This window comes from Wyeomyia smithii, chromosome 3 (assembly GCF_029784165.1).
Source record: "Wyeomyia smithii strain HCP4-BCI-WySm-NY-G18 chromosome 3, ASM2978416v1, whole genome shotgun sequence".
NCBI lineage: Eukaryota > Metazoa > Arthropoda > Insecta > Diptera > Culicidae > Wyeomyia > Wyeomyia smithii.
Window position 1 is genome coordinate 250,674,406 of NC_073696.1, and position 22,718 is coordinate 250,697,123.

At 37.4% G+C, this 22,718-nt stretch overlaps 1 protein-coding gene across 12 annotated transcripts in view; it reads left to right on the plus strand.

Annotated features, from left to right (window-relative positions):
- Nucleotides 1-22,718, plus strand: part of LOC129727800 (putative transcription factor capicua) — a 109,450-nt gene that overhangs the window by 61,536 nt on the left and 25,196 nt on the right. For 11 of the 12 annotated variants that reach the window (XM_055685996.1, XM_055685984.1, XM_055685985.1 and 8 more), the window contains 6 exons: nucleotides 8,698-9,716; nucleotides 10,750-11,443; nucleotides 11,504-12,218; nucleotides 12,277-12,388; nucleotides 12,454-12,672; nucleotides 12,729-12,853. In XM_055685996.1, coding sequence (XP_055541971.1) covers nucleotides 8,698-9,716; nucleotides 10,750-11,443; nucleotides 11,504-12,218; nucleotides 12,277-12,388; nucleotides 12,454-12,672; nucleotides 12,729-12,853 — 2,884 coding nt within the window. The remainder of the gene's footprint in view (nucleotides 1-8,697; nucleotides 9,717-10,749; nucleotides 11,444-11,503; nucleotides 12,219-12,276; nucleotides 12,389-12,453; nucleotides 12,673-12,728; nucleotides 12,854-22,718) is intronic. The other variant, XM_055685993.1, reaches the window with a different exon arrangement.

Consider the following 22,718-nt stretch of genomic DNA (forward strand, 5'->3'; position numbering starts at 1 on the left):
CACTTTCCGCAGGCCAAACGCGATCGTTGCTGTATTTATGTTTCGTTTAATTTTGAAATGAATTTGGCTTCTGTTTTACGCCTCTTAGGAGTCGACTACGCCCGATGGGCTAATGTCGGCTGAGTAGTGACTGTGAGATGCGAACGGGGGAAATGTTGCAGGCTTACTGGTGGAAGTGAAGAGCCTATTCACAAAGAAGTAGGTTCCTGCCAGTGGTGTTCCATAGGGAGACGGAATGTTTTGGGTTCGCTTTGGCGAAAAGGGTAGCAAATGGAAGATGAATCCGTTTGAAATGCAGCTAGCTAATGGAATCTGAAGCTGTTTACGTTTCAGGCTGTTCTTTTCCCCACCCGCACCACTATTACTAGTAGGTGCATGTGTTGGAATTAAAATTATAACGAGCTGTTCGTGTTGCAAGGCAATGACCCTTCATCAATGGGAAAGCTAATTTTCGACGCATCATTTATTCTATTACTTTAAGATGAGTAGCGCGATATTCTTACTTTCTCTGTCGGAAGTCAACCAAAATAACATTGGGATCCGTTCAAGCGATTCATCATCCGTATTTTCTCAGGCGTACGTGAGACGCGTCATTCGCATCATTCCACTCAAACACACAATTGTTTACAGTGATCCTTGGGGTGATGCGGATCCTTGTTGCTGCGGGTCTTTACTAAAAACTGGAGCAATAGAGCTGAAAGTAAGCATTTGTCTCCCTACAACCCCAGCATCGACCCTTCGGTGATCATTCCAGAAGTAGAATCGAGTCAAGCGGTTACTTTTCGAGCCACGCAAAGGGTCATGGCGGGCTGCTATATTTATATTTGTTTTGAATCTATATTTATAAGACTCAAGAACGCAGAATAATGAAGGATCCTACTGAAGAATGAAAGGGGGGAATTAATTATTTCCCATCTAGTAGGTAGGTAGGATATGTGAACCTGGTGCTGGACTGAAAAAGTGAGACTTTTTTTGCATCGGCACGATACCATCAAGTGACGGTAGTCCACACCCACACAACAACGGGAGAAAACGAAAACGAGGATTATGTTAACGATGCGCAAAAGATGACACGCACTGGGGCCTCCCGTGGATGTTGTTCACTAGAGTGTATGTTAACCCAATCCGGTCCCGTTCGGTTGGTGAGGGTTTTAATGTATTACGGGTGACTTGGTCACTTCGTCTAATATCCACGAATATTCGCCTTAAAAATAGAAATAATATATATTTATTGTAAAAAATCACAAAGAAATGATACTTTTTTTTCAACTTGTTCGAGCCTTACTGCGAGTATGCTTAATGTTTGGAAAGATTTTACTAAAGAGCTGCAAATATTTAATAAATGTTCTATATTGCATATATTTTTCTGATGTTGTCAAATACCGTGCCCCAGGCATTTGTCAAAAGGAAAAATCACAATTAACTCGACCTAGTAGAACTACAAACGATCAAAATCTCAACCTAAATTAGTTTTGAGCTTAAACTTGTAACAAAAATCCTTCTAGACATCTGAGGTGTTAAAAAAAATTTAAGCATCTCATTACTTTGACTCCAATTATACATTCACAATTTAATTTGCGTCACATCGTTCAGCTCTTTGCTGAACTAAGTTTCATATATTCTTTATAAGCCCAATTTGTGTAAAGACACGACTCGTCATGAATTTTTCTGTTTTTGTTTACCAGCATCGAAGTCTGTTACCTGTGGTAACCGAGTATTGACTGCACACAGAAAAAAAATACTCCAACGGTAGCTGAACTCACAGTTCCCCTACGACCACCGGAACGAGAGCCGTTGATGGGGCTTAAGTAAATTTCCTCAGATGGGGTGGAATCATTCACAGTTTCATTCCCCGAGGCAAATTGAAGATCTGTGGAACGAGATTAAATTCTTTGTTCGCTACGCGCTACTTGACTGAATGACAACCAAAAAAACAGGACGAAATTAGAGGAAGGGTTACATCCAGCAGATAGACCGTGTTATCGGACGACGGACCGACATGGTCACCGAGCAATGCAGCCGAGCTTTTTGCCAACTTAAAAAAAAAATTTCCCTGGGCTTTTTTTCCTTTCTGTATAGGGCAAACCTCTCGAGCTTTTCAATTTCTTTGACTTACGAGCAGTGGGAGAAAAAAACTTCTAAAAACAATAATCAACATGACCATGAGGGGGGGAAAAGGAACGTCAGCGCGGTTGATTGTTGGTACGCTTTTCCTTCCACTCTGTTTTAATCAAGCGGAGAACTTTTGCCTTCCATTCTTTACATTGGAAAAGCTGCTTTTCACTTGTGTCTACAACGAGGTGAAAGAAAGTTCGGGATGGCAATGCTGAAGCTCAACCCATTCACCAATAAAGGTTTCGAAATTCTAGGGGAGAAGCGATGTTATGTTTTGCAGTGAATAATAACGTCCTATGGTTTAGGAGAATTTAATGTTCGATTGATCATTTGACCGATGATCATTTTGATGATTTCGCCATTTGTAGAATCTCATAGTAGGTCTATATTGCTACAATGTTGATCTATGAAAAAGGGTGAAGAAGTCAATTCGAAGTAACTAATTAGCGCTGGAAGAACTATGTCATTTCAAAGATTTCGAAAAACCATTTATCGTGCTTTGAAAATCACAATCATACACTAGACTTCGTAATTCTAGTTTAGGGTCAAACCCATTGGCGCCAACTTAAGTTATTGAGAGGGCGAGATAGTTTAGTAAATGTCAGATTTTTCAAATTTTTTAGAGCTTTCAAAATTTCTGTATAATTTAAGAATTAATCAAGCGTAATTTGGTATGTGGAAATTTTTAAGAACAAGAAACATTCCTATGGTGATTTGACACCCCTCCCTTCTCTGGGAGGGAAGGCTCTCATATAAATGAAACACGAATTTCTGCTATAATTCAAAAATTAATCAGGCAAATGGAACCAAGTTTGACTTGTAGAGATTTTTGGAGGTTAAACTTGTTTCAATGGTGGTTCGATACTCCTTACTCTTATGAGAGGGAGCACTTTCACATCAATGAAACACAAATTTCCACATAACTCGAGAACTCACCAACAGATAGTACAAAATTTGGCATGTGAAGCTTTTTGGGGGCAAAAAATGTTTTGATGGTGGTTCGACACTCCTCTCCTTCTCTGAGGGGGGACTGACATACGAATAAAACAAAAATTTCTGTATAAAACAATAACCAATAAAGCAAATGGAGCCAAACTTGGAAGTATTTTGAAGTACACGAAATGTTCCTACAAAGGTTTGACACCCCTCCCTACCATGGAAGGGGAAGAGAGAATACATATTCCAATCATTTTTCTCCAGAAAATTTTTAAAATTACCGGGATGATGCATAGAAGCCAAAAATCGATCCCAGTTGCCATTTTCAATTTCTCAGAATGGATGAATGCCATCCAATATCCGTATTTTCGGATCCAAAATGATACAACTGACTCCACATGCCATCGAGATGATGTACTGAAGCCAAAAATCGAGCTCAGACTCCATTTTGAATTCTAAGAGAGCGACTTCCGATTTCTGGAAAACAGCCCAACGTGGCTGAATGCCACCCGATATCGGTATTTCCAGAACCAGAATGTTGCCCAGATCTCAGAAGTTAACTCCACATACCATTTTAAAGTCCAAGATGATGACTTCCGGTTTCTGGAAAACAGCCGAGAATGACTGAAAGCGATTTGCTCCTCTGAAAGTAGAGCCTATGGTATACTACCTAGTAGAAAGAATAAAACCTATATATTTCAAAAAAAATCGCAGCTTAAATGGAGTTTAAAAATAATTATAAAAAAATAATATGTCTCATGGTAACCAGATGTCGAGAGATAATAATAATATACTTCATTAGAATTATTTAGGTGCTCGTTATTCTAGTGTAAAACACAGATTCAATTATTTCATTTTTTTAAATAACAAATATACAATTCGCCCTCTTTATCAGACTACCCATTTTTTAATGTTCGCAATATAGTGTCAATTCTTGGAATCATAGAAAACATAAAATAGTAATGACTGAAGTTGAAAATAAAGTTAAACATTGTATAATTCAGTAAAAAACAGATAAACAGCTATTAGACTAGTGGGTGGGCGAATTGTGAGGTCTGGGCGAACCGTGGAGTCCTTACCCTAAAGAGTGTACGTAAAAATCCGCATACAAAACATTGATTCCCAAAATTCAGATTTTTATTCGTTTGTCGTTAAATTTTCAGGGCGTAAAAAAAACATTAAAGTTGGTTTTGCCATTTTTGATTTATGTTTTTTTTTTCGCTTGTATATCCAAAACGATGGTTTCTTCGTTTCTCAAACTGTCTTCCACTACTATAGAATGTTTCAATAGATGCACCTTCATAATAACCCAGTATTTTTCGAATGGGCGCACCTCCGGTTTACTTGGGAGGTTGGCGCTAAATCGACTTTTATCGCCCTATACATACCACTCTAGTATGCCCTTCGTGTAGTAGCATGATGCCAAATTCGGCCAGAAGATGGTTGGACCATTGTGATTTTTTCAAGAGAGGAAGAGGCCGCTTTTGGAGACACTCTTCCAAATACTTCCGTCCATTCATTGTGCTTCAGGTAACGAAAGGTGTACTACACACAGGCACAAATTTCTTGTCAGATTAAAAACTGAACGTTCTCTGTGTTTGAAGGTTCTTTGGAACATCAATCTTATCCTTGGTAGTGAAGTACAGGTTCCCAGGAATCTGTTTGAAGTCCATCTTAACGTGAGCCTCATCGTCCATTACCGGGAAAAGTGAGAAATTATCATCGGAAAAAGACCGAAAATTTGGCTTCACACCGGGAAAACAATCCCTCTTTATCATTATCGCATATGAAAAAGATGATTGTTGGTATCAGCCGAAGTTGACATCGACTTCAGAGTTAGAATTAGAGTTAGTTGAATTCGACTGTAAGGCAAATTTTGTCGGATTTGAAATTTGGCGGTCTCCTTAAGCGTATCTACGCATTCGGTTCGATTCCAGCCTTGAACCAAAACTCATTGCTTATTCACCCAGAATTACCAAAACGCGACTTAAATTTTTGGAAACCATGGTCGAACTTGACTGAAATATTCATCGATTCGAACCAGTATCGGAACGGAATTATCCGAAACGGTCATTATCACAGTTTATGGCCACCGTGGTAGGAAAAAACAACAAAAAAAGTTCGAGACATTTTAACAAAATAATTTCGTACTATTACTTTTTTTTCAAAGGGGGATGTAGCATGAGAAAACCCCATTGCAAATAACTCGGAGAATATTTTTGGAAATTTCATTACAACATAAAAAAGTTTCAAAATTTTTCACATTCAGTCCCCGATAATATGAATAATTGTCGTTATTTTTTTATTATGTACTCGTCATTTTAACTAGATTTTGTTGCATTTTTACCCGAAATAGGTCAGTGACAAAACTTACTTTCGACTAGAAAACATGACTTTTCCGCAGATATTTGAACCATTTTTAATTTGGTGGCATTTTTTGATAAGGTGTGCCAGGTGGAATCTTCTACCTGGAAAACGGAAAAATCGTTATCAGTTATGAAAAAGGTGATTATTGGTTTCAACCAGAGTCGACATCGACTACACAGTTTTACGTTGAATGAAATCAAGCTCGTTCAGCCTGATAGGCATATTCTGTTATATCGTAAAAACTGTAGGGTAAATTCTGCCGGGATTTTTCACAAAATGTTCGTACAATCTCCTTATGCGTATCTATTCACTTGGTTCAAAACCTTAACCCAAAACTCATTGCCCATTCTCCCAAAAATTACTACAAATCGACTCCCATTTTGTTTGGGAAACATAGTCGAACATGGCTGGAACATTTACCGATTCGAAGCCAGATCAGAACGGAGTTATCCGGAATGGACATTATTTTCCTTCGAGTCGATTGAGGAATGACCACTTTAAAAAATAATTCCACCCTGTTATACTATTCTCTCTAAGGGGGGTGGTGTAGCAGTCCGTTACCGCTTCTTACCTCTCACAGCGAAATCCGTATCGGCTGTGCTTAATGGGTCTCAGGCAAAAAAAAACCTAATGCTTACAAATTGCGAAGGATGCGTTTATTGATGTCGCCCCAGCTGTCGTATTTGTAGAATTGTATTCGACAGGCACTATAAATAGGAAAAGCAAAATAAATGAGAATAATTACTTGTTTTGAGCTCAACCCAACTGGAGATTCTCCAGTCTATCTATTACTTAATAACAAAAAACAGTCAGTGTAAATTTTCTGTTTGATTTTAATCACAAGCAGCACATTTGTAAAGTATGCAATATCTCTATTTGCATTTTTATGGAAGTGCGAAATTTTGATCTAATTATTTTGAAGTAAATATACAGTGAAGTAACCGCGGTACTTAAGAAACAGTAGTCTGTCATATACAAAATTATTTTTACACGAAAAAGAAATATCGCGTAGAAAAACCGTGTAAAAAACCGCATTATTCCATGAAGAAAAAAACAACATAAAAAATCGCATTATTTGAGAAAACCTCGTAAAAACCGCGTTATTTGTAAAAGGTTCGTGTAAAAAGACTGCATATCAATATTTTTCAATATTTTTGAATAATATTTTTCAATATTTTTGAAGGCTTTGTTCGATTTGCTATGCCGAGGAAAGGAACCAAAATAGTTTCTGCCACGATGCAAAACTCGGATAATTTAGTAATGAACAAAAAAAAAAAAAAATCTGTTGGTTTCAATATTTTTCACCCTCAATTTTTCTCGACAGTGTGAAAAATTTATGTAGTTGATTTTATAATATGCTTGTAATTTTGACTGGATTTTGTTGCATTTCTAATAAGTGAATGACAAAAAAGAACTTTTGAATATTTTTAAAGTTATAACGGTGTAAAAATGACATCATTTAGAGACTAGTTGTAAGATGAAGCAAAAATATTTTTTTTAATTTTTTGGAAGAATACATGTTTGTACAGTCACTCTACAATTATGGGTCAGTCACCGTATTACATGAAAGTTCAAAAAACAAATGAAAAATCGGAAAAATAATCAACTACCAATGTTTTACTGTCCATTTCTATGTTCTGATGTATACTTTCGATCAGCAACTAGTTTCACTGCAACTGAAGTGTGAGAATAGACGTGTTTCCTAAAAGTGACCAATAATTGTACCTTACCCTTAATTGCGGAAGCACTGTACATGTCTAAGAATTTGCAGGACGATTTCGCTTGGATGGGCTGTATATTTTTTCAAAACAGAATACATATTCATTGAATTTCTGAAAAACTGTCATTATCTTGTTTAGAAATACAGTGAAATCGCTTCTTACGCAGTTGTTGGTATCGTTTTTACGCGTCTTTTTAATGCGGTTATTTTTCACGTGAACTTCCAAGAAAAGTTGGATTTCACGCGTAAAGAAGTATTTTCATTTTTTAATCGTTCATTCAGAACGACAGTAAACTTCTCAAAACCTCGGATATTTGATTTCAAAAAAATTTACTGAACGTTTTAACTAATTAACTGATTTTGACCTTTTTTCTTGTTTTTTATTTCTATTCGGAATGTGAAATTAACTCTCCTGCTTAGTCATTTGTATTGGGTGGGCAATATTTTTTCATAATGGTGCTTATGACAGGAGTCACTTCACAGTGATATAAATTTCACTCTCACGCTCACTTCACTTTTTTAGACATAATTTCGTTTCCACCACAGGTGACAAAAATTACCTCCGTGAAGTGAAATTGACAGTGAAGTGAAATTGAGAATAGGACAAAATATATCTGAGCAATTCCCAAATATTTCGACGAAATTTTGTTAATTGCACAGATTTGCCGTAATCCTGAAAACCTTGAAATCTTCTTTGGCGAAATTTTTAAAACTATTGTCGAAAACTTTTAAAATGCTCCGCCAAATTTTTGAGCTGTTGAAGTTTTTCTTTTGCAATAAGATGCGTAGAATTTAAAAACGAATCGTCCAAATTGGTTGAAAATAATTTCTCTGGCCCGGAGAAAATTTGGATTTGCGCGAAGACCATCTCTCAAGCATCCCTAGCAATTACTTTACGGCATTTTGACGCACTTCCGAGTAACTTGAGACATCCAAATTTACTGCTAAAATCAATTATTTTTTTGTGATTTTCTGTTGAAAATTGATCTTATATTAAAAATTTTTAGCAAAAAAAAAACTCGGATTCAACTATTCGGGTTTTTTATCATTTTTTTTTTTAATTTTTCATATCTAAACTAATTCATACAAAGCCAATTTCACTATCAATTGCTGCAAACATGTGGGTTTTCCAGGTGATGTAAATCCTATTTTTATTATTTTTTATATTATATTCTTTTGCTTAGTATCAGACTACTAACAAAAAAGCGAAATCTCTAATCAACACTCAATTCTACCGTATTAATAATTCTACGATAAATGCGAGAACTCGCGTAACCTCGTTAACATATGATTGAGTCACTTAGCGAACAATTATTACATCAGATGTACGCTGTGTCGGTTGAAATTCAACAAGATATGACTCAGTTGTGTAATTGAAACGCTGAGTTGTGAACGATTCTAAATAAAGAATAACGTCATCTAGCCTCTCCTTTGTATTATTTTGATAAAGAGCAATAAAAAAATCATTATACAAACACGTGTAAAAAAAACAACGACAAATCCTGATCATAATAATTTTGCCCTATAACTAATGTTGCACCCCTTTCCACCTTCCACAGATTCCGGCCTCTGTCATCAGCAGCGTTGGCACGGTGAACTATCAGCAATCGGCGGCCGCAGTAAGGCAGCTGTACGTTGTGGCACCGGTTGGCTACACCGGCGAAACGAACCAATCTAATCCTGCCGCAGCCGCCGGCAACGATGTGAACGGGCAGCAGCAACCCTTCAGCAGTGCCAGCGAATGCGCCAATCGCTATCCCCCCAGCGGTAGTAATAGCAGTAGTAGCAAGCAGCAGATTACGACTCGCAACACCGTCTGTCTCGGCAGTAGGATGTTATCGCATACCAGCATCTCCGGTGGTGGATCCTCGACTGCTCAGAACTCAGCTACGGTGGCGGCCACAACTGCAACATCCATGGCAGCGGCAGCGGCCGCCATAGTCGGAACGGCCAATACTAGCAATGGAAGTACAAATCAACCTCGCCAGCATCCGAAGAAACGAAAGTTCGATCTGGCTGAACTCGAGGAAATGGAATCCCACCGGGGCAGTACGGGATCGGTTGGTCCTTTACCCGTGGACACAGGAGGCGGAATGCAGCAGATGAACGGGAGCAATACTAGTAACAGTATGGCCAATAATAGCAACACTAGTGGTAATGGGAATGCAGGCGTAACCAATGAGCATTCAGAAATGAATGAAACAGTTTCATCCGGATACGCCGAACGAACCGGAAGTAGGCCAACTTCGCCTGCATCGGCCAACAGCAATAGTGCCAACACCTTAGGTGCAATAATAACCGTCACCTCCATGGCATCGCACCATCCTGTTCCGATGGATGAAGGTTGTGGTAGCCCCAGCAGTGGCAGTAACAACGGTACTATCAGTGGAACAAGGCCTCAACAGCAGCACTACAGCATGCCATGTAACGTACAACAGCAGCAGCAGCCACAGCATAGACAAATTTTCTCATCCGATTTGGGACGTCCACAGCCGCAACAGCCGCCTATAGCACAGACACTGAGAACCGTGGATGGCTACTATGCAAATAAGAAAATTTACACCAGTGTTTCCTACGGGTAAGTCCGACATTAGTAGGCAAATGAAGCTCGATGAACAGTCTGTAAATCTTAGATTCATGAACTTTGCTCCCTATCCACAAATTAAAAAAAAGCGCACCGCACAGAGTCACGTATGGTTTACCTTCCTTAAGCGATATGAGAATAATTGTGTATGAATGATTTTTTTTTCTATGCTGACGTCTGGCATCCTTTCTCAGAACAGCATTTGATATAAATTGAAGTCGCCCACTTTTCGAACCGACAACCCACATCAAGCAAGAACGTGACGTACTGCAGGGTGTCTCAGTGCCCGTTATGGTCTTTTTTTCGCTAACGCAAATCAACATCACACTCTGTTTACAATCTCTGGACTTATTGCATAAACTGCTTGCTTGCCTCTTATTGTTTAAAAATAGCGATATTTTACTCGCAAACAAACATGCTAATATATGCTACTACGCTCCGAAGACGCAACAAGACCCAGACGCGTTCGGGTTTTGCGTATGCAGCCGCCGCCGGTGATCACATGACTTTAAAGAAGTGTCATTTAAACGTGGAATACATACGGTTCCTACTTTAACGTTTCAGCTATCGGAGGAAGAATGATAGCGACAATTGCAGTGTAGCAAAATAATTTCTGGTTCGAGTTTATTTCTATTAGGTTTTGATGTTTTTTTTATACAAAGGTTATAACGGAAAAAGACAAAATGATTTAATTTTCCTTAGAAATTAATAATGTTTTTTTTTTATCAATCAATTCAATCAATCAATTTTAGTCAGTTTTGTACCTATGTACATGCATTCAACAAACAGAAATTAAATTAAAATTAAACGTTTTATTTCATTAAACTCTATGCGGTGGAAGCAATGTTCTTAACTGCTGTTACAACATATTGTGCAACATTTACTAGCATTGAATGAGATTTTGATAATGTTAATGTAAAGTTTAAGAGAACTAAGCGCGAAAACACGTAGAATCGAATATTATTCATTAATGGATTTTGATACCGAATATTGATTCGTTCGTTTTATATGGTTTCTTTTTCGCTAGGTCCCCGAACAACAGCTACAAATCGACTGCTACTCCACCAAGCACCATAGCTTCGGCAGTTCAACTCCAGCAGCACCAGCAGCAGCAACATCATCATCAACAGCAGCAGCACGTGAGAGCCTCACCATCGTCCCTCCAACAGCAACAGCAACATCAAACGACAATTTCCCCGCCCAGCAGTACTTCTTCGGAGTCGGTATCGCATTTCGTTAGCAGCACGCCCCCGGTAGCGAGCTTCAACGCCATAACAACTACCTCGGCCGGTACTCTTACATCTACTCATTCGCTATCGTCGGCATCCGTTGCCCCTTCGAGTGCGGCCCCGTCGAGCCTGATCGATCTGAGTGACTGGTCCAACCACTACCGGGTGCTGGCGAAACGGAAAGATTGCTACGAGTCCGGTGTGATACGAGCCAGCTCTTCGTCGAGTACGGTGATAGTGCAGTTTGATTACCCAGAGGGTAGTCAACAGGTGTACGGTGATGTGTTCGGCGCTGGTCGCTATGACATCATCGACGACGCCTGCCCTTCTGCATCGGACGTGGTACCCGGATGTCGAGTTTGTGTACGGGCTCGAACTGTTCCAGCGCATCCAGCGGGGAACGTGTTCGTGGAGGCCATCGTCAAAGAAATGCAAAACAACACAAAACAGTTTTCAGTACAACTTATTGGGCCGGGCAGTAATGCTCAGGAGGTAATACTCTCATACGTTTCAATTGTCTTTTAAAGCCTGCAATCATTTTATACATTCTAGATTAAACTGGTAAAAAGGGTAGACATTCGATTGCTGAAACCTCCCTGGTGGGATGAGCTAGAAGAAATGGTTGAAGTCGTAGAGGGCGGTAGGAATCGTGCTCAGCAGTCTACAGCCGGCAAACTCGCTACGACGACAGCTTATCACAACTCCGAGGGAATCGGATCCATTTCATCGGCACCTACAAATGCCATTATGTATAGTCAGAACAGCATTCCCGGGGCCGGTGTGGGTTCCAATGTACAATATAAAGCCATCAGCATAACACAAGGACGTGGTGTAGGCGCAACAGCAACCTCTACTTCCCGTTATGAGCCAGGTCAACAGCAGACACATGTGCCATTACAAGTATATCAGATACTTCCGACGCTACACACGAACGAGGAGCATTATCGAACGGCGGCAACATCGCCATTTCAAACAAATCAACTGAACAGTGCGGTTGGCGGAAGCAGCGCTGCAGAAGGTCAGTCTACAACACTGGTTGCAAACAGTCACTATCAGGCGCATCATTTGGCGCCGCAACAACAGCAACCACAGCAGCAGCAGCAACAACAACAGCATAGCAATAACGAACTAATCGCTCCCGGAGGTTCAAACAAAATATCTACATCCGGTAGTCCTGACGATTTGCGCAACACAAATCGAACGTACTATGACTACGAAAGTGACGATGAACTACGCAGAGAGGACATCAACTTTCCACTGGATGGTGGTAAGTGCTTAAGACGATTAGTTTACTGATTATTAGTTTTAAGTTAAATCTTTTACAGAAAACGAAAAATACTCAGGCAGTAGCAAACGCAGCAGCATGCAGAGCCGTGGCAGTACGTCCAGTTTGCTGGACCAGCGAAGTACTCCTAGATCTCAACCTGCAACTCCAAGGTAAATCGCTACTCGAAACCGAGTCCAGTTGTTACATTCCAATCGCTGTTTTTCCGTTCAACTAGATCTCAGGCGGAAACGCCCCATCGTTTCAAGAAGGGTGACGTGGTGTGCACCCCAAGTGGCATCCGGAAGAAGTTCAACGGAAAACAGTGGCGACGGTTGTGCTCGAATGAAACCTGCATGAAAGAATCTCAGAGGCGTGGCTACTGCTCGCGGCACCTTAGCCAGAAGGGCAACGCACTGCGGTCCTCGACCGGTTCAACGGCAAACCATTTCAATAGGTACGTTAGGTTCGTTTTGCGAAGGAAAGATAATCCAAAAAAGTTCTTGATTTCAGCAGCAGTCGCTCCAGCAGTAAAACTCAGTTGGATGAAGACACCTCCCGGGATTCGGAAACTTCCCCAAACTACCGGGTAGCCGGCAGGTTTGATCAGGAGGAGACGGACGTAGCCAATATGCTCGGTAGGTAGTTCGAATGTAGCGATCTTGAATAGATCTAATTTGTTTGAGCGGGTATATAATGACAAATAATGCTTGAATTACTAAGAGGGTACCAAATTGTCTAACTGTTCGCATGTATTGTATACCGTTCTCTACGTATCAATGAATTAATGATACAAACAGTCAGTGAATTGATTAAAAGCTAATGATAGAGATTTATTATTGTTGATGATTGTTGTCACAAAGTGTAGGTACTCAGAGACATTCTAAAACATAACTTCTGCATATGACTTTGAAATAATGAAACCAGTTTACAAATCGAGCAAAAAATTGCAGGTTTGCAAGCCCCCAGCCACGACATATCTAACACAATATATTTAATTAGTGTAGCAGTGGTCATAAGCTCCTACAAGAAAAAAAAGTTCCTAACAAATTCGTGAATGAGTTTATAGGAAGTCGCAAAGTTGTTAGAAGCCTTTCACGTTCCACGTGGACAGCTAATGTGTCTTTGTGATGAGGGGGTCAAAATCGTTAAAAATCTGTCCACGTAGAATGTGGCTGGCCCCATACAGTAAAATCTGAATTACAAAATTTTTTTGTCAGTAAGAGTCAACTGAGCATTTTATTGGGTTTTGACATGCATCTCTATAAACTTGTTTTACTGAAATATTTTTGCGGTGTCACTTATATATTTATTTGTTCATTTTGTACAGTCAACAGGTAGAAACAACCCAAATGACTAGAACCAAGATTAACAAGTAAAATTAAATCAAACAGACAAAAAAAAAACGTACAAACTTTTCTTGAATCGCCTCATTCCTATTAATTCCATTTTAGTAATATGGCACCTCATACAACGGCTGAGTACACGAGCGTTGACTGTACTAAAGCGCAGTATAAAGCCTTCAAGCAGTACACATTCTGGCAATATTTGTCAAACCGGAAGATGAATTCTAACTCAGAAAAGGGGTTTCGAAACCACGTATGACACTTAATTTTTTAAAGTTAGGGAAGAATCGAGAGGTACTCTATAGTCTTTTACGGTACTTTCGCGTTTTACAATTGTTGAAGTCGTTTAGAGCCGGCTGTCATTGGCGACCAAAGCAAATCACAGCATTTGAGACCATGTGATTTGTCTTACACCAAGCGTTGACTCGGCACACATTTTTTTTTTCATAACATGGTAGCTGAAGCGCTATAATCTAGACGATAATCTAGGACGAGGGTCGCATTGTTCATACACAGCAAAAACGGAAATGATCCAAGATGACTACCTTGTAGAACGCCAGATTTCACTAGGAACGGGGATGAAACACGGTCACCTATTTTAACGAAAATATTCTGTTCAGTCAGATACGACCGCAGCCAAGAATGGACACTATCGCCAATGCCTTAACTTTCGTCTTTAACCAATGCTATTTCGTGATCCATTTTATCAAAATGCAGCAGAAAAATCTCTTAAAATCGCAATTGTCTGCAAACCTTCTTCCACATGCCGTAGGACCGTTTCCAAACGGAGCCGTGTTGATTTGATGAAATATATTGTGAATATTTCTGTGTCAAATAGTTCAGAACAATCAGCTCGAAAGCTTATTGAGAAGATACCTGCTACGTATTAATTTGCCTACCCCAGACTTATTATTCATTTTCTCAAAATTTTACTTACGTGTCGTTTTCATTTTTGTTCGTCATCTACTACTCTGATTTTCTTTTGTTTGCCCTTGATAATTGTATAAGGTTTTTTTTTAAATTATTTTCATTTACCGTAAGGCGCCCTATTTCTGCGCGATTCTTAATTCTGCGCACTTCATATTAAAATGCTAAAAAATATGAATTAAAAGCAGATTTTCAAAAATAATGTTTGGAGGTGATTTCCTATATGGGCAATTTTCACTGAAACTAGGCCACTAGGTGCACAAGGTCTTTTTAAATTTGATATAAATGCACATAGTCATTAGAAATAGAGAAAAAATCATAATGCCATATTTGTTTGATCGAATTTGTTGACCCCTTGGTCACCAAGGGGTAAAACAGTTTTCAGATAAGTTGAAATTTTAGCAATTTTTTATTTATAATTTGAGCCATATCTCTAGAATTCGTTATGTAAAGTACTACAATGCTTTCATCTGAAGTAATCAGAATTTAGGCCGCCATGTTGAATTATATCAAACAAATGCAATTTTGACCGTGTTCGCAACTACCGACTTCCGATCTGAGACCAGGATTGGAAAGCTGAGATAAAATGATATAAGATACAAGAAAAAAAATTAAGCGAGTATCAGTGTTAACCCATCAATTGAACCTATTTTCCAAGCTGAGCAATATTCAGCGTACACCGGGCGATCAACGTAGTAAGCTGTCTACTGAGACCAAGTGGATGCACATGTTATAACCCTACTAGCTCCATATATCATAATCGATTCATACTACAACTAGTACGCCACTACTGTTTTTTTTTTGAGTTTAGTGAGAATAATGAATACAACACTAGCATGTTTGATACTAACAAAGCGAGATAGGTTTTTTATTACTGAGCAGTTCCACAAAAAATATCCCTGCTCACCTAATTTTTTTCTTGCATGTAATAGCATTTTTTCTCACCTTTCCAATTCTGGTCTCAGATCGGAAATCGGTAGTTGCGAACATGGTCAAAATTGCATTTGTCTGATATAATTCAACATGGCGGCCAAATTCAAGATGGCGGCTCAAATTCTGATCACTTCAGATGAAATCATTCCTCTTTACAGAAAAGTGCTACTTGTAGTACTTTACATAACGAATTCTAGAGATATAGCTCGAATAATAAATCAAGAATTGCTAAAATTTCAACTTTTCTGAAAACTGTAACACCCCTTGGTGACCCTGGGATCAACAAATTCGATCAAACAAAAATGGCATTATTATTTTTTCTCTATGTTTAATAACTATGTTCATTTATATCAAATTTGAATGACCTTGTGCACCTAGTGGCTTAGTTTCAGCGAGAATTGCTCTTATATTAACTGTTAACTTTCTGCTTATGTTTCCTTTTTTTTACTAAACAGCATCGACATTTGATACTAATAGCGAATTTTTTTATTCCACTATGTGCGGGCAAAAGTGCCGAGGAATAATGAAACGTCATCGCTATTTAAGACGCAAGTAAGAAAGAGATGCCAAATATTTGTTTACGAACTTAGCACGTGCGGTGATGGGTTGAAGCTGACAAATTTTACAGTGCGCATCGGGCAGCTCGGCAGGTCAAAATTGGGTGAGGAGGTGGAATAACGAAATTCGCTATAAGTGCGCAGGATTAGGGCGCCTCACGGTATTTGTTATTCAATTCTGATTCTGCAATACTGGATCAACTTTTTAATGTCGAATCCTTCGTTTTTACATATTTATTATATCTGAGCTCTATCGATTTATACTATTAATCACTTTTTTCATTTCTGGATAACAGTCGATTTTGTTTTTGTTCAAGTATGAGTTTAAAAATACATGTCCTATCTATTGTATGTTGAAAAAAATATTAGGGTAACAATGACTGTATGGAAAAAAATATCGAATTTGTGTCACTCTTGATAGAAGCTGACCGAAAGTAATATATTCAAACAAAATTGGCGTCTTTGTCCGATAGAAGAAGCTGATACCGCATCTCTAAATGCTTAGGGAAAAAAAAATTTTGGAACAGCATTGTCTGAAAATATCCTCTAGCCGCTGAAGATCGATGCAGTCCAATGTATTTTTCACAACCTTAAAATGTTCACTGTCATCGACGTACAATTTACGGCAACCATCTAAGGGTAGTAAAGGGATATCATTGATATAAAACAACATGAATAGTAACGATACAAGATTGCTGCCTTGTGGAACTCCAGTAACATTTGGGAAGTGTGCAGACTGAAACTGAACTCTTATCTTCACACAGTGTAATAACACCGAATTTTGTGAAAAATACAACAGCGCGTGTAACGGAAGGTTAAGATACAATTTTTTTAATGTAGGTTGGTGAGTTGTCAGAAAATAGCAACTATTTTTCCAAGATTCTCATTCTTATTTCAATTGCACTGCTCTATGGTCAGATAATGATTCGTTTCTGTCAGTCTGAGTTAAATAAACCGACTAATTGGTCCATCTGTGTGATACATTAAGTACAACATGTCAGATAGGCAATTAAGTATCAACATTTTTCCTGCTAAATCATTATAAAGTTCATTTTAATTGGTTTTGGTTTTGACAGAATTTCCTCCATTTACTTGTTTTGTACTATTTGTTTTACATATTACCTATTATTTTTCTAGTTCTTATAATTATTTTAGCCACTTTTATCAATTGTTTGGGTTCAAGATCTTATAATGTTCATTAAGCAGACAATGTGTGCAGCAGAGAAAGCGGAAAATAAGCGAACTGGAAATGTGATACAGATTTGGAAAAATATACTGCATCCCGACGGAACATGAACCCGCAATCTCCCTGTCTCCGGCATGGTGTTTTGACCAATTAAACTACGGGGGACGGTGGTACTGTTCCACAATCTATATGCGTATCACATTCCTTTCAGTCGTATTAATAACGCTTGCACAGCCGTGTGTGTAGTTGGGATGAGCAATAGAATAAGTCGGCAGTAGAACGTGATACGCATATAGATTGTGGAACAGTACAACCGTCCCTCGTAGTTCAATTGGTCAAAACACCATTCGGGGACAGGGAGATTGCGGGTTCAAATCCCATCGGGATGCGGTATGTTTCTCAAATCTGTATCATATTTCCAGTTCGCTTATTTTTCGCTTTCCCTGTTGCACACATTGTCTGCTTAATGAACTTGAATGTTAACGGGTAAAAGCCGTTGTTAAAAATAGAAAATTTAGTTTGAAAAATCTTATAATGTTTTTTTTTTCTTACCTTAGACATTTTTGATGTTTTTTGTTTCGTTTTAAACAATGGAAAGTTCCCGTTTGCAAAAGCGTAACAAAGCCAAAATGGCTGTTGAAGTAGGGAATAAGCCTTCTTAAGTCTACTATAACTAATCCTCTTCAAAAAAGCAAGTCTCTTCTCTTTATATAAAATTTTAGGAATAACCTACAAATATTATCCGAAATGTTCTAAAGTTTTGACGTGTTCGGAAACCCAAGAATTAAACCTTAATCTGTGTAATGAGCATGCTGGCCCTGATATTTTTGTTATACACATACAGTCATCCCAGTATTATGGGCCAGTCTGCCGTTTGTATTGGTTTTTAACGTATGTCAATAACATTTAGTAGTCAAATTGAAGTTTGATGGACGTGAACAACATTTATCTATATGCGTTTTGTGCGAAACCCCTGCACTAATGAGCTAAACTCAATTTTTTTCAAATAAATGTCAGCTGATAATTTGTTGTTGTTTTCACCACAGTCGCAAAAAGTCAGTCGTGGAAAATAAGGCTACAGTTCGTGTAAAATATCGTTATTTTCATCAAAATAAAAGAAACTATAAATAATTACTATGTATTTATCGAATTATGAAGTATCCGCTCTGGATTTCGCATTTTCACTATTTTTATACGCTGCTAAATATTGGCCCATAATACTGGACACGAAATTTGGTTTTCCCGGTATTATGGGTCACCCAGTAATATCGGCTAGGCTATATTTTGTATTAGTTTTTAACGCATATTAATGATTTTTGATAGTCAAATTGAAGTTTAGCGCACTACTGAGCATAACTTTTGAATATATTTATTTATCGGCATTTTAATTAGTGAAGAAACTGGCACTAACTTTCGTTTATCCTGAATTTTAATGATCTTGCTTTAAAGTCAATATCAACCCTGCAAAACAGTGATTTCTAAACTTTGGTTGCTGTACCCAGTTTGGAAATTTAGGCTTCTTATTGGTTTTATAAGTACTCGCTGATCGTTCAGCCCGCATTTTTACAGTTATCAATTACGCTTATGCTCTAAGGCAGCCGACCGAATTTCAGGTGACAGGTGACTGTGTCGGTAATCGAACTCCTGCCTTCCGGCTTAGATTGCTGTGCTCTTTCCGACGGAGTTATAATATCCCTATTGTCAAAACATAGAAAAGCAAAGCAAAGCCTTGGTGCTACGATTCAGAACTCGATCTGATTTATTTATACACAGACTTCGCAGCCAACTGTTTTAGTGTACAGGACAATTGCGAGGATAGCGCGCTACGATCCTACTGACACTTACAGTCTTTCCCGAGCCGACTCGAACTCACGACGACTGGCTTCTTAGGTCAGCGCCGTACCTCCAGACAGTCTGGGAGATATTGTCAAAACATATGAGTATTCAAAACATGAGAAAAACAAACTTTGAAAAAAGGCTGAGCAAAATATTACAATAATGTGTTATCGACATTTATTCAATGTCTTTCTGATAGTCTAACCTGCCTCTCGATGTTAACCTCACTGTCGGAATTTCTCTTTAAAACAATGTCTCTGTCTTCAAAACAAAAAAACATTCGTCTGGCTCTTAATACTGGGAGCATTGGCCCATAATACTGGGAGAGTCAAAAAGTGGCCCATAATAGTGGGAATCGGAAGCATAACATAAGCATAACATTTTGTGAATTTTTGATCAAATAAGTTGTGTAAGAACGAAAATATATTTTCAACATCAAACTTCAATGTATTTAGCACAAGTTAGTAGAAAAGGGAAGGTTTAATCTTATTTTTTTGATTTTTTATCGTTAATATAAAAACTCAATTATGCTTAGCTGGCCCATAATACTGGTATGACTGTACTTCGCGGCCAATTGTTCGAATTTTGTACACAGATTTAATATTTGAAAAAGATATAAAGTATACTAAAATACTAAATGGATAAGGAAGTTTATCTAATTAGCAAAAAAATACATTTTCATTGTTTCCCAAACTTTTGGGTTATATTTTTTTTGGTTATCTCTTGGCATGTTTTTTGTGCTTTTTCAATTGCTTTTGACATTTTACCATCTTCATTTGTTGTCTTGTTTCCTTGTTAGCATTTTGTATACTTTTTATTCTATTTTTTATATTTGTTTAAAAATAGTATGTGGTTAGAATACTGTTTTTTGGACCCCAGCACATACATTTTTTTAACTCGGTGGTTTCTCAACCGATTTTCAATGTTCAAGCAGTTTTGGAAAGGGGAAATATAAAGCTTTCAAAATGTATACACGTTTGTCAAATTTCACTAAAACATGTTGTGTTATTTGAGTTTAAGCTTTTAATTTTTCGTACTCTCTCACGCAATTTTATAACTTAATATGAAATTTGCTTCTTATTATTGTAAGAAAGAATTACGAATCCACTGACATTTTGAGAGTGTATTCAAAAATGAATCAAATAGAGGTAGTTTTGTTAAGATTGGTTGATATTAGGCTAAGTTGTACATTTTTGAATGAGAACGGTATTTTTGAGTTCGATCGCATAACTATTTCATGGTGCTACAATTGGAAAAAGAATAAAAGAACTTTTGATGTAAATTAGTGTAGGTTGTAGCTCTGGTCGAGTCTTATTTGCGCTATTACTTAAGGTTTTTCAAATATCCCATATATTTGAAGTTATGGTCATAACCCCGTGTTTGGACCTTAGTACATTTTTTTTTAAATTTTTATCTCAGTCATTCTTCAACCGGTGAAAGAAAGGTGGAAAATAGAGCTTTCTAAACATAAAGATGAGTCTATCCAATTTAAATAAATAAGATAGTTTTTGTTTTTTTCTGAGGTTTTCCAACTTATTCGCTTTTTTTCATACATGTTTGTAATAAATGAGCTACGATTACTGTAAAATTTGAAACGTACATTTAGTCGCGTGTGTGGTATTTAGGGGAATTTGAAGAAACTTCAAGTAATAGCGCAAGTAACACTCGAATAGAGCTATAACACTAGCTCATACCAGATGTTCTTGCATTTTTCTGTTCTGTTTTCTTCAAAAAATCTTAAAATCTTGAAAAGGTATAACTCACTTAACACAAAAATTGGCCTTTTTTGATTCTTTATTGAATATACTTTCGAATTGCCAGTAAATTTTTAATACTTTCCTTACAAAAAAAGGGGAAAATTTCATATTCAGTTGAAAAGTTGCGTGGGAAAGTACAAAAAATTAAATTTAAACCCAAATAACTCAACTTGTTTTGATGAAATTAGTACGAGCGTGTATATATTTTGAAAGCTCTATCTTACCCCTTTCCAAATCTGATAGAACATTGTAAATCGGTTTTTACATATTTTTTGCATTTGTTGCACAGTGTTATATAACATATGCTTCTCATTTGTTATTGAATTTTCCTTTGAATGTTTTCCTGTATAGTGAATGGTTAATTCTGTTGTCGTTTAATTTGTCTGTAGTTTACCCCCTTTTCAAAGTTTACGAAGGTTTTGGGAATTAATTTTTTTAAATTACATTTCAACACAAAACTGACATGGTAATTTGTTTTTGTTTTTTAAAATTTAAAATGACTTTGAGCTTTGATAAATGTTATCGCAAAGCAGTGGAATAGTGTGACTGGATGAAACCCGGGGCGAAAGATTCGGGCGTCACCTCTAGACCCCTAGGTGGCAGGAAATTTATCTTGCAACTTATAGGAAAAAATATATATACAGTCAGGTTTTTCACGTGGGGGCTACATTCTTAATTTGTATGGAATTGCGTAAAAAACGACTAAATTGAGAAAAAATAACGTAAAAAATCGTCGCAAAGCGTTTGAACTTTCGTTGGATATGATAGTGACCAGTCTTATGGCCAAATGCAATATTATGAATTTTCAATATTTAAACCAAAAAATGTGATTTTTCTTTTTGAAAAAAGATATATGATTACTTTTGTCCTGACACGAAAAACATGATTGGAATAAAGTCGATATCTTGTACCGTTTTTGAGTTATTGCAAAAAGGGACCTGTGTAAAAAAAACCTGGCTGTACAGTCATACCTCGATATAAGGCAACTTTATTTTTATTTTCGTTACGTTATACCGAAGCAAAAAACAAAAATCCATTTATGCAAGAATGTTAATGGTTACTCAAAGATGCGCGAAAACCTATTTCCATAACCTATCAGTATTTTTAAACCTTTCTTATGCCCATTTAAAAATATTTTTAGAAGCAAAAACAAAAATTTTTTTTCAATTGATACAAGAAGTTACTCCAAGGTGCGTGATAACTTATTTCCCATCACCTAGAAGTATCTTTAAACCATTTCTATGCCCATTTAGTACAATTTTCAACAAGCAGAATTTTTTTTTTCAATTGATGCAAGACTGTTGGTGGTTACTCACAGATGCGCGAAAACCTATTTCCCTTCACCTATCAGTATTTTTAAACCTTTCTTATACCCATTTAGAGAAAAATTTTAACAAGCAAAAAAAAATTTTTTTTTTAATTGATGCAAGACTGTGAATTGTTACTGAAAGATGCGTGAAAACCTATTTCCCATCACCTGTTAGTATTTTTTAACCTTCCTTATGCCCATTTTGGACAATTTTCGCATTGGTTTCATTGGTTTCAAAACTTACTACAAACATTTTTTGAAGCAATTTATAGCCCAAAAACAGTTGCTGTATCATTTATTTTCGATTTCAATACATTTTAAAAAGTTCCGTTATATCGAGGTAGAAGGACGTTATATCGAGTTACGTTATAGCGAAGTTGCATTATACCGAGGTTGCCTTATATCGAGATATGACTGTATTTAATTTTTTGGGTGTCACCTCTTAACTATGAAACGCATTGTAATTGATAAAATTATTTTCTAAAGATGACACGAAAATATTCTCATGGGCTCCACCCCGGGTGTGCGTTTTTTGATATCAAATCATTGCCCAACAACTCAGATACTATCCCAATAATTATTCAGTGTCACTCGATAATGTGTGATCAATGCAACTGCCTACATCAAACCTAACAAAAAGAAGCGCCGAAGG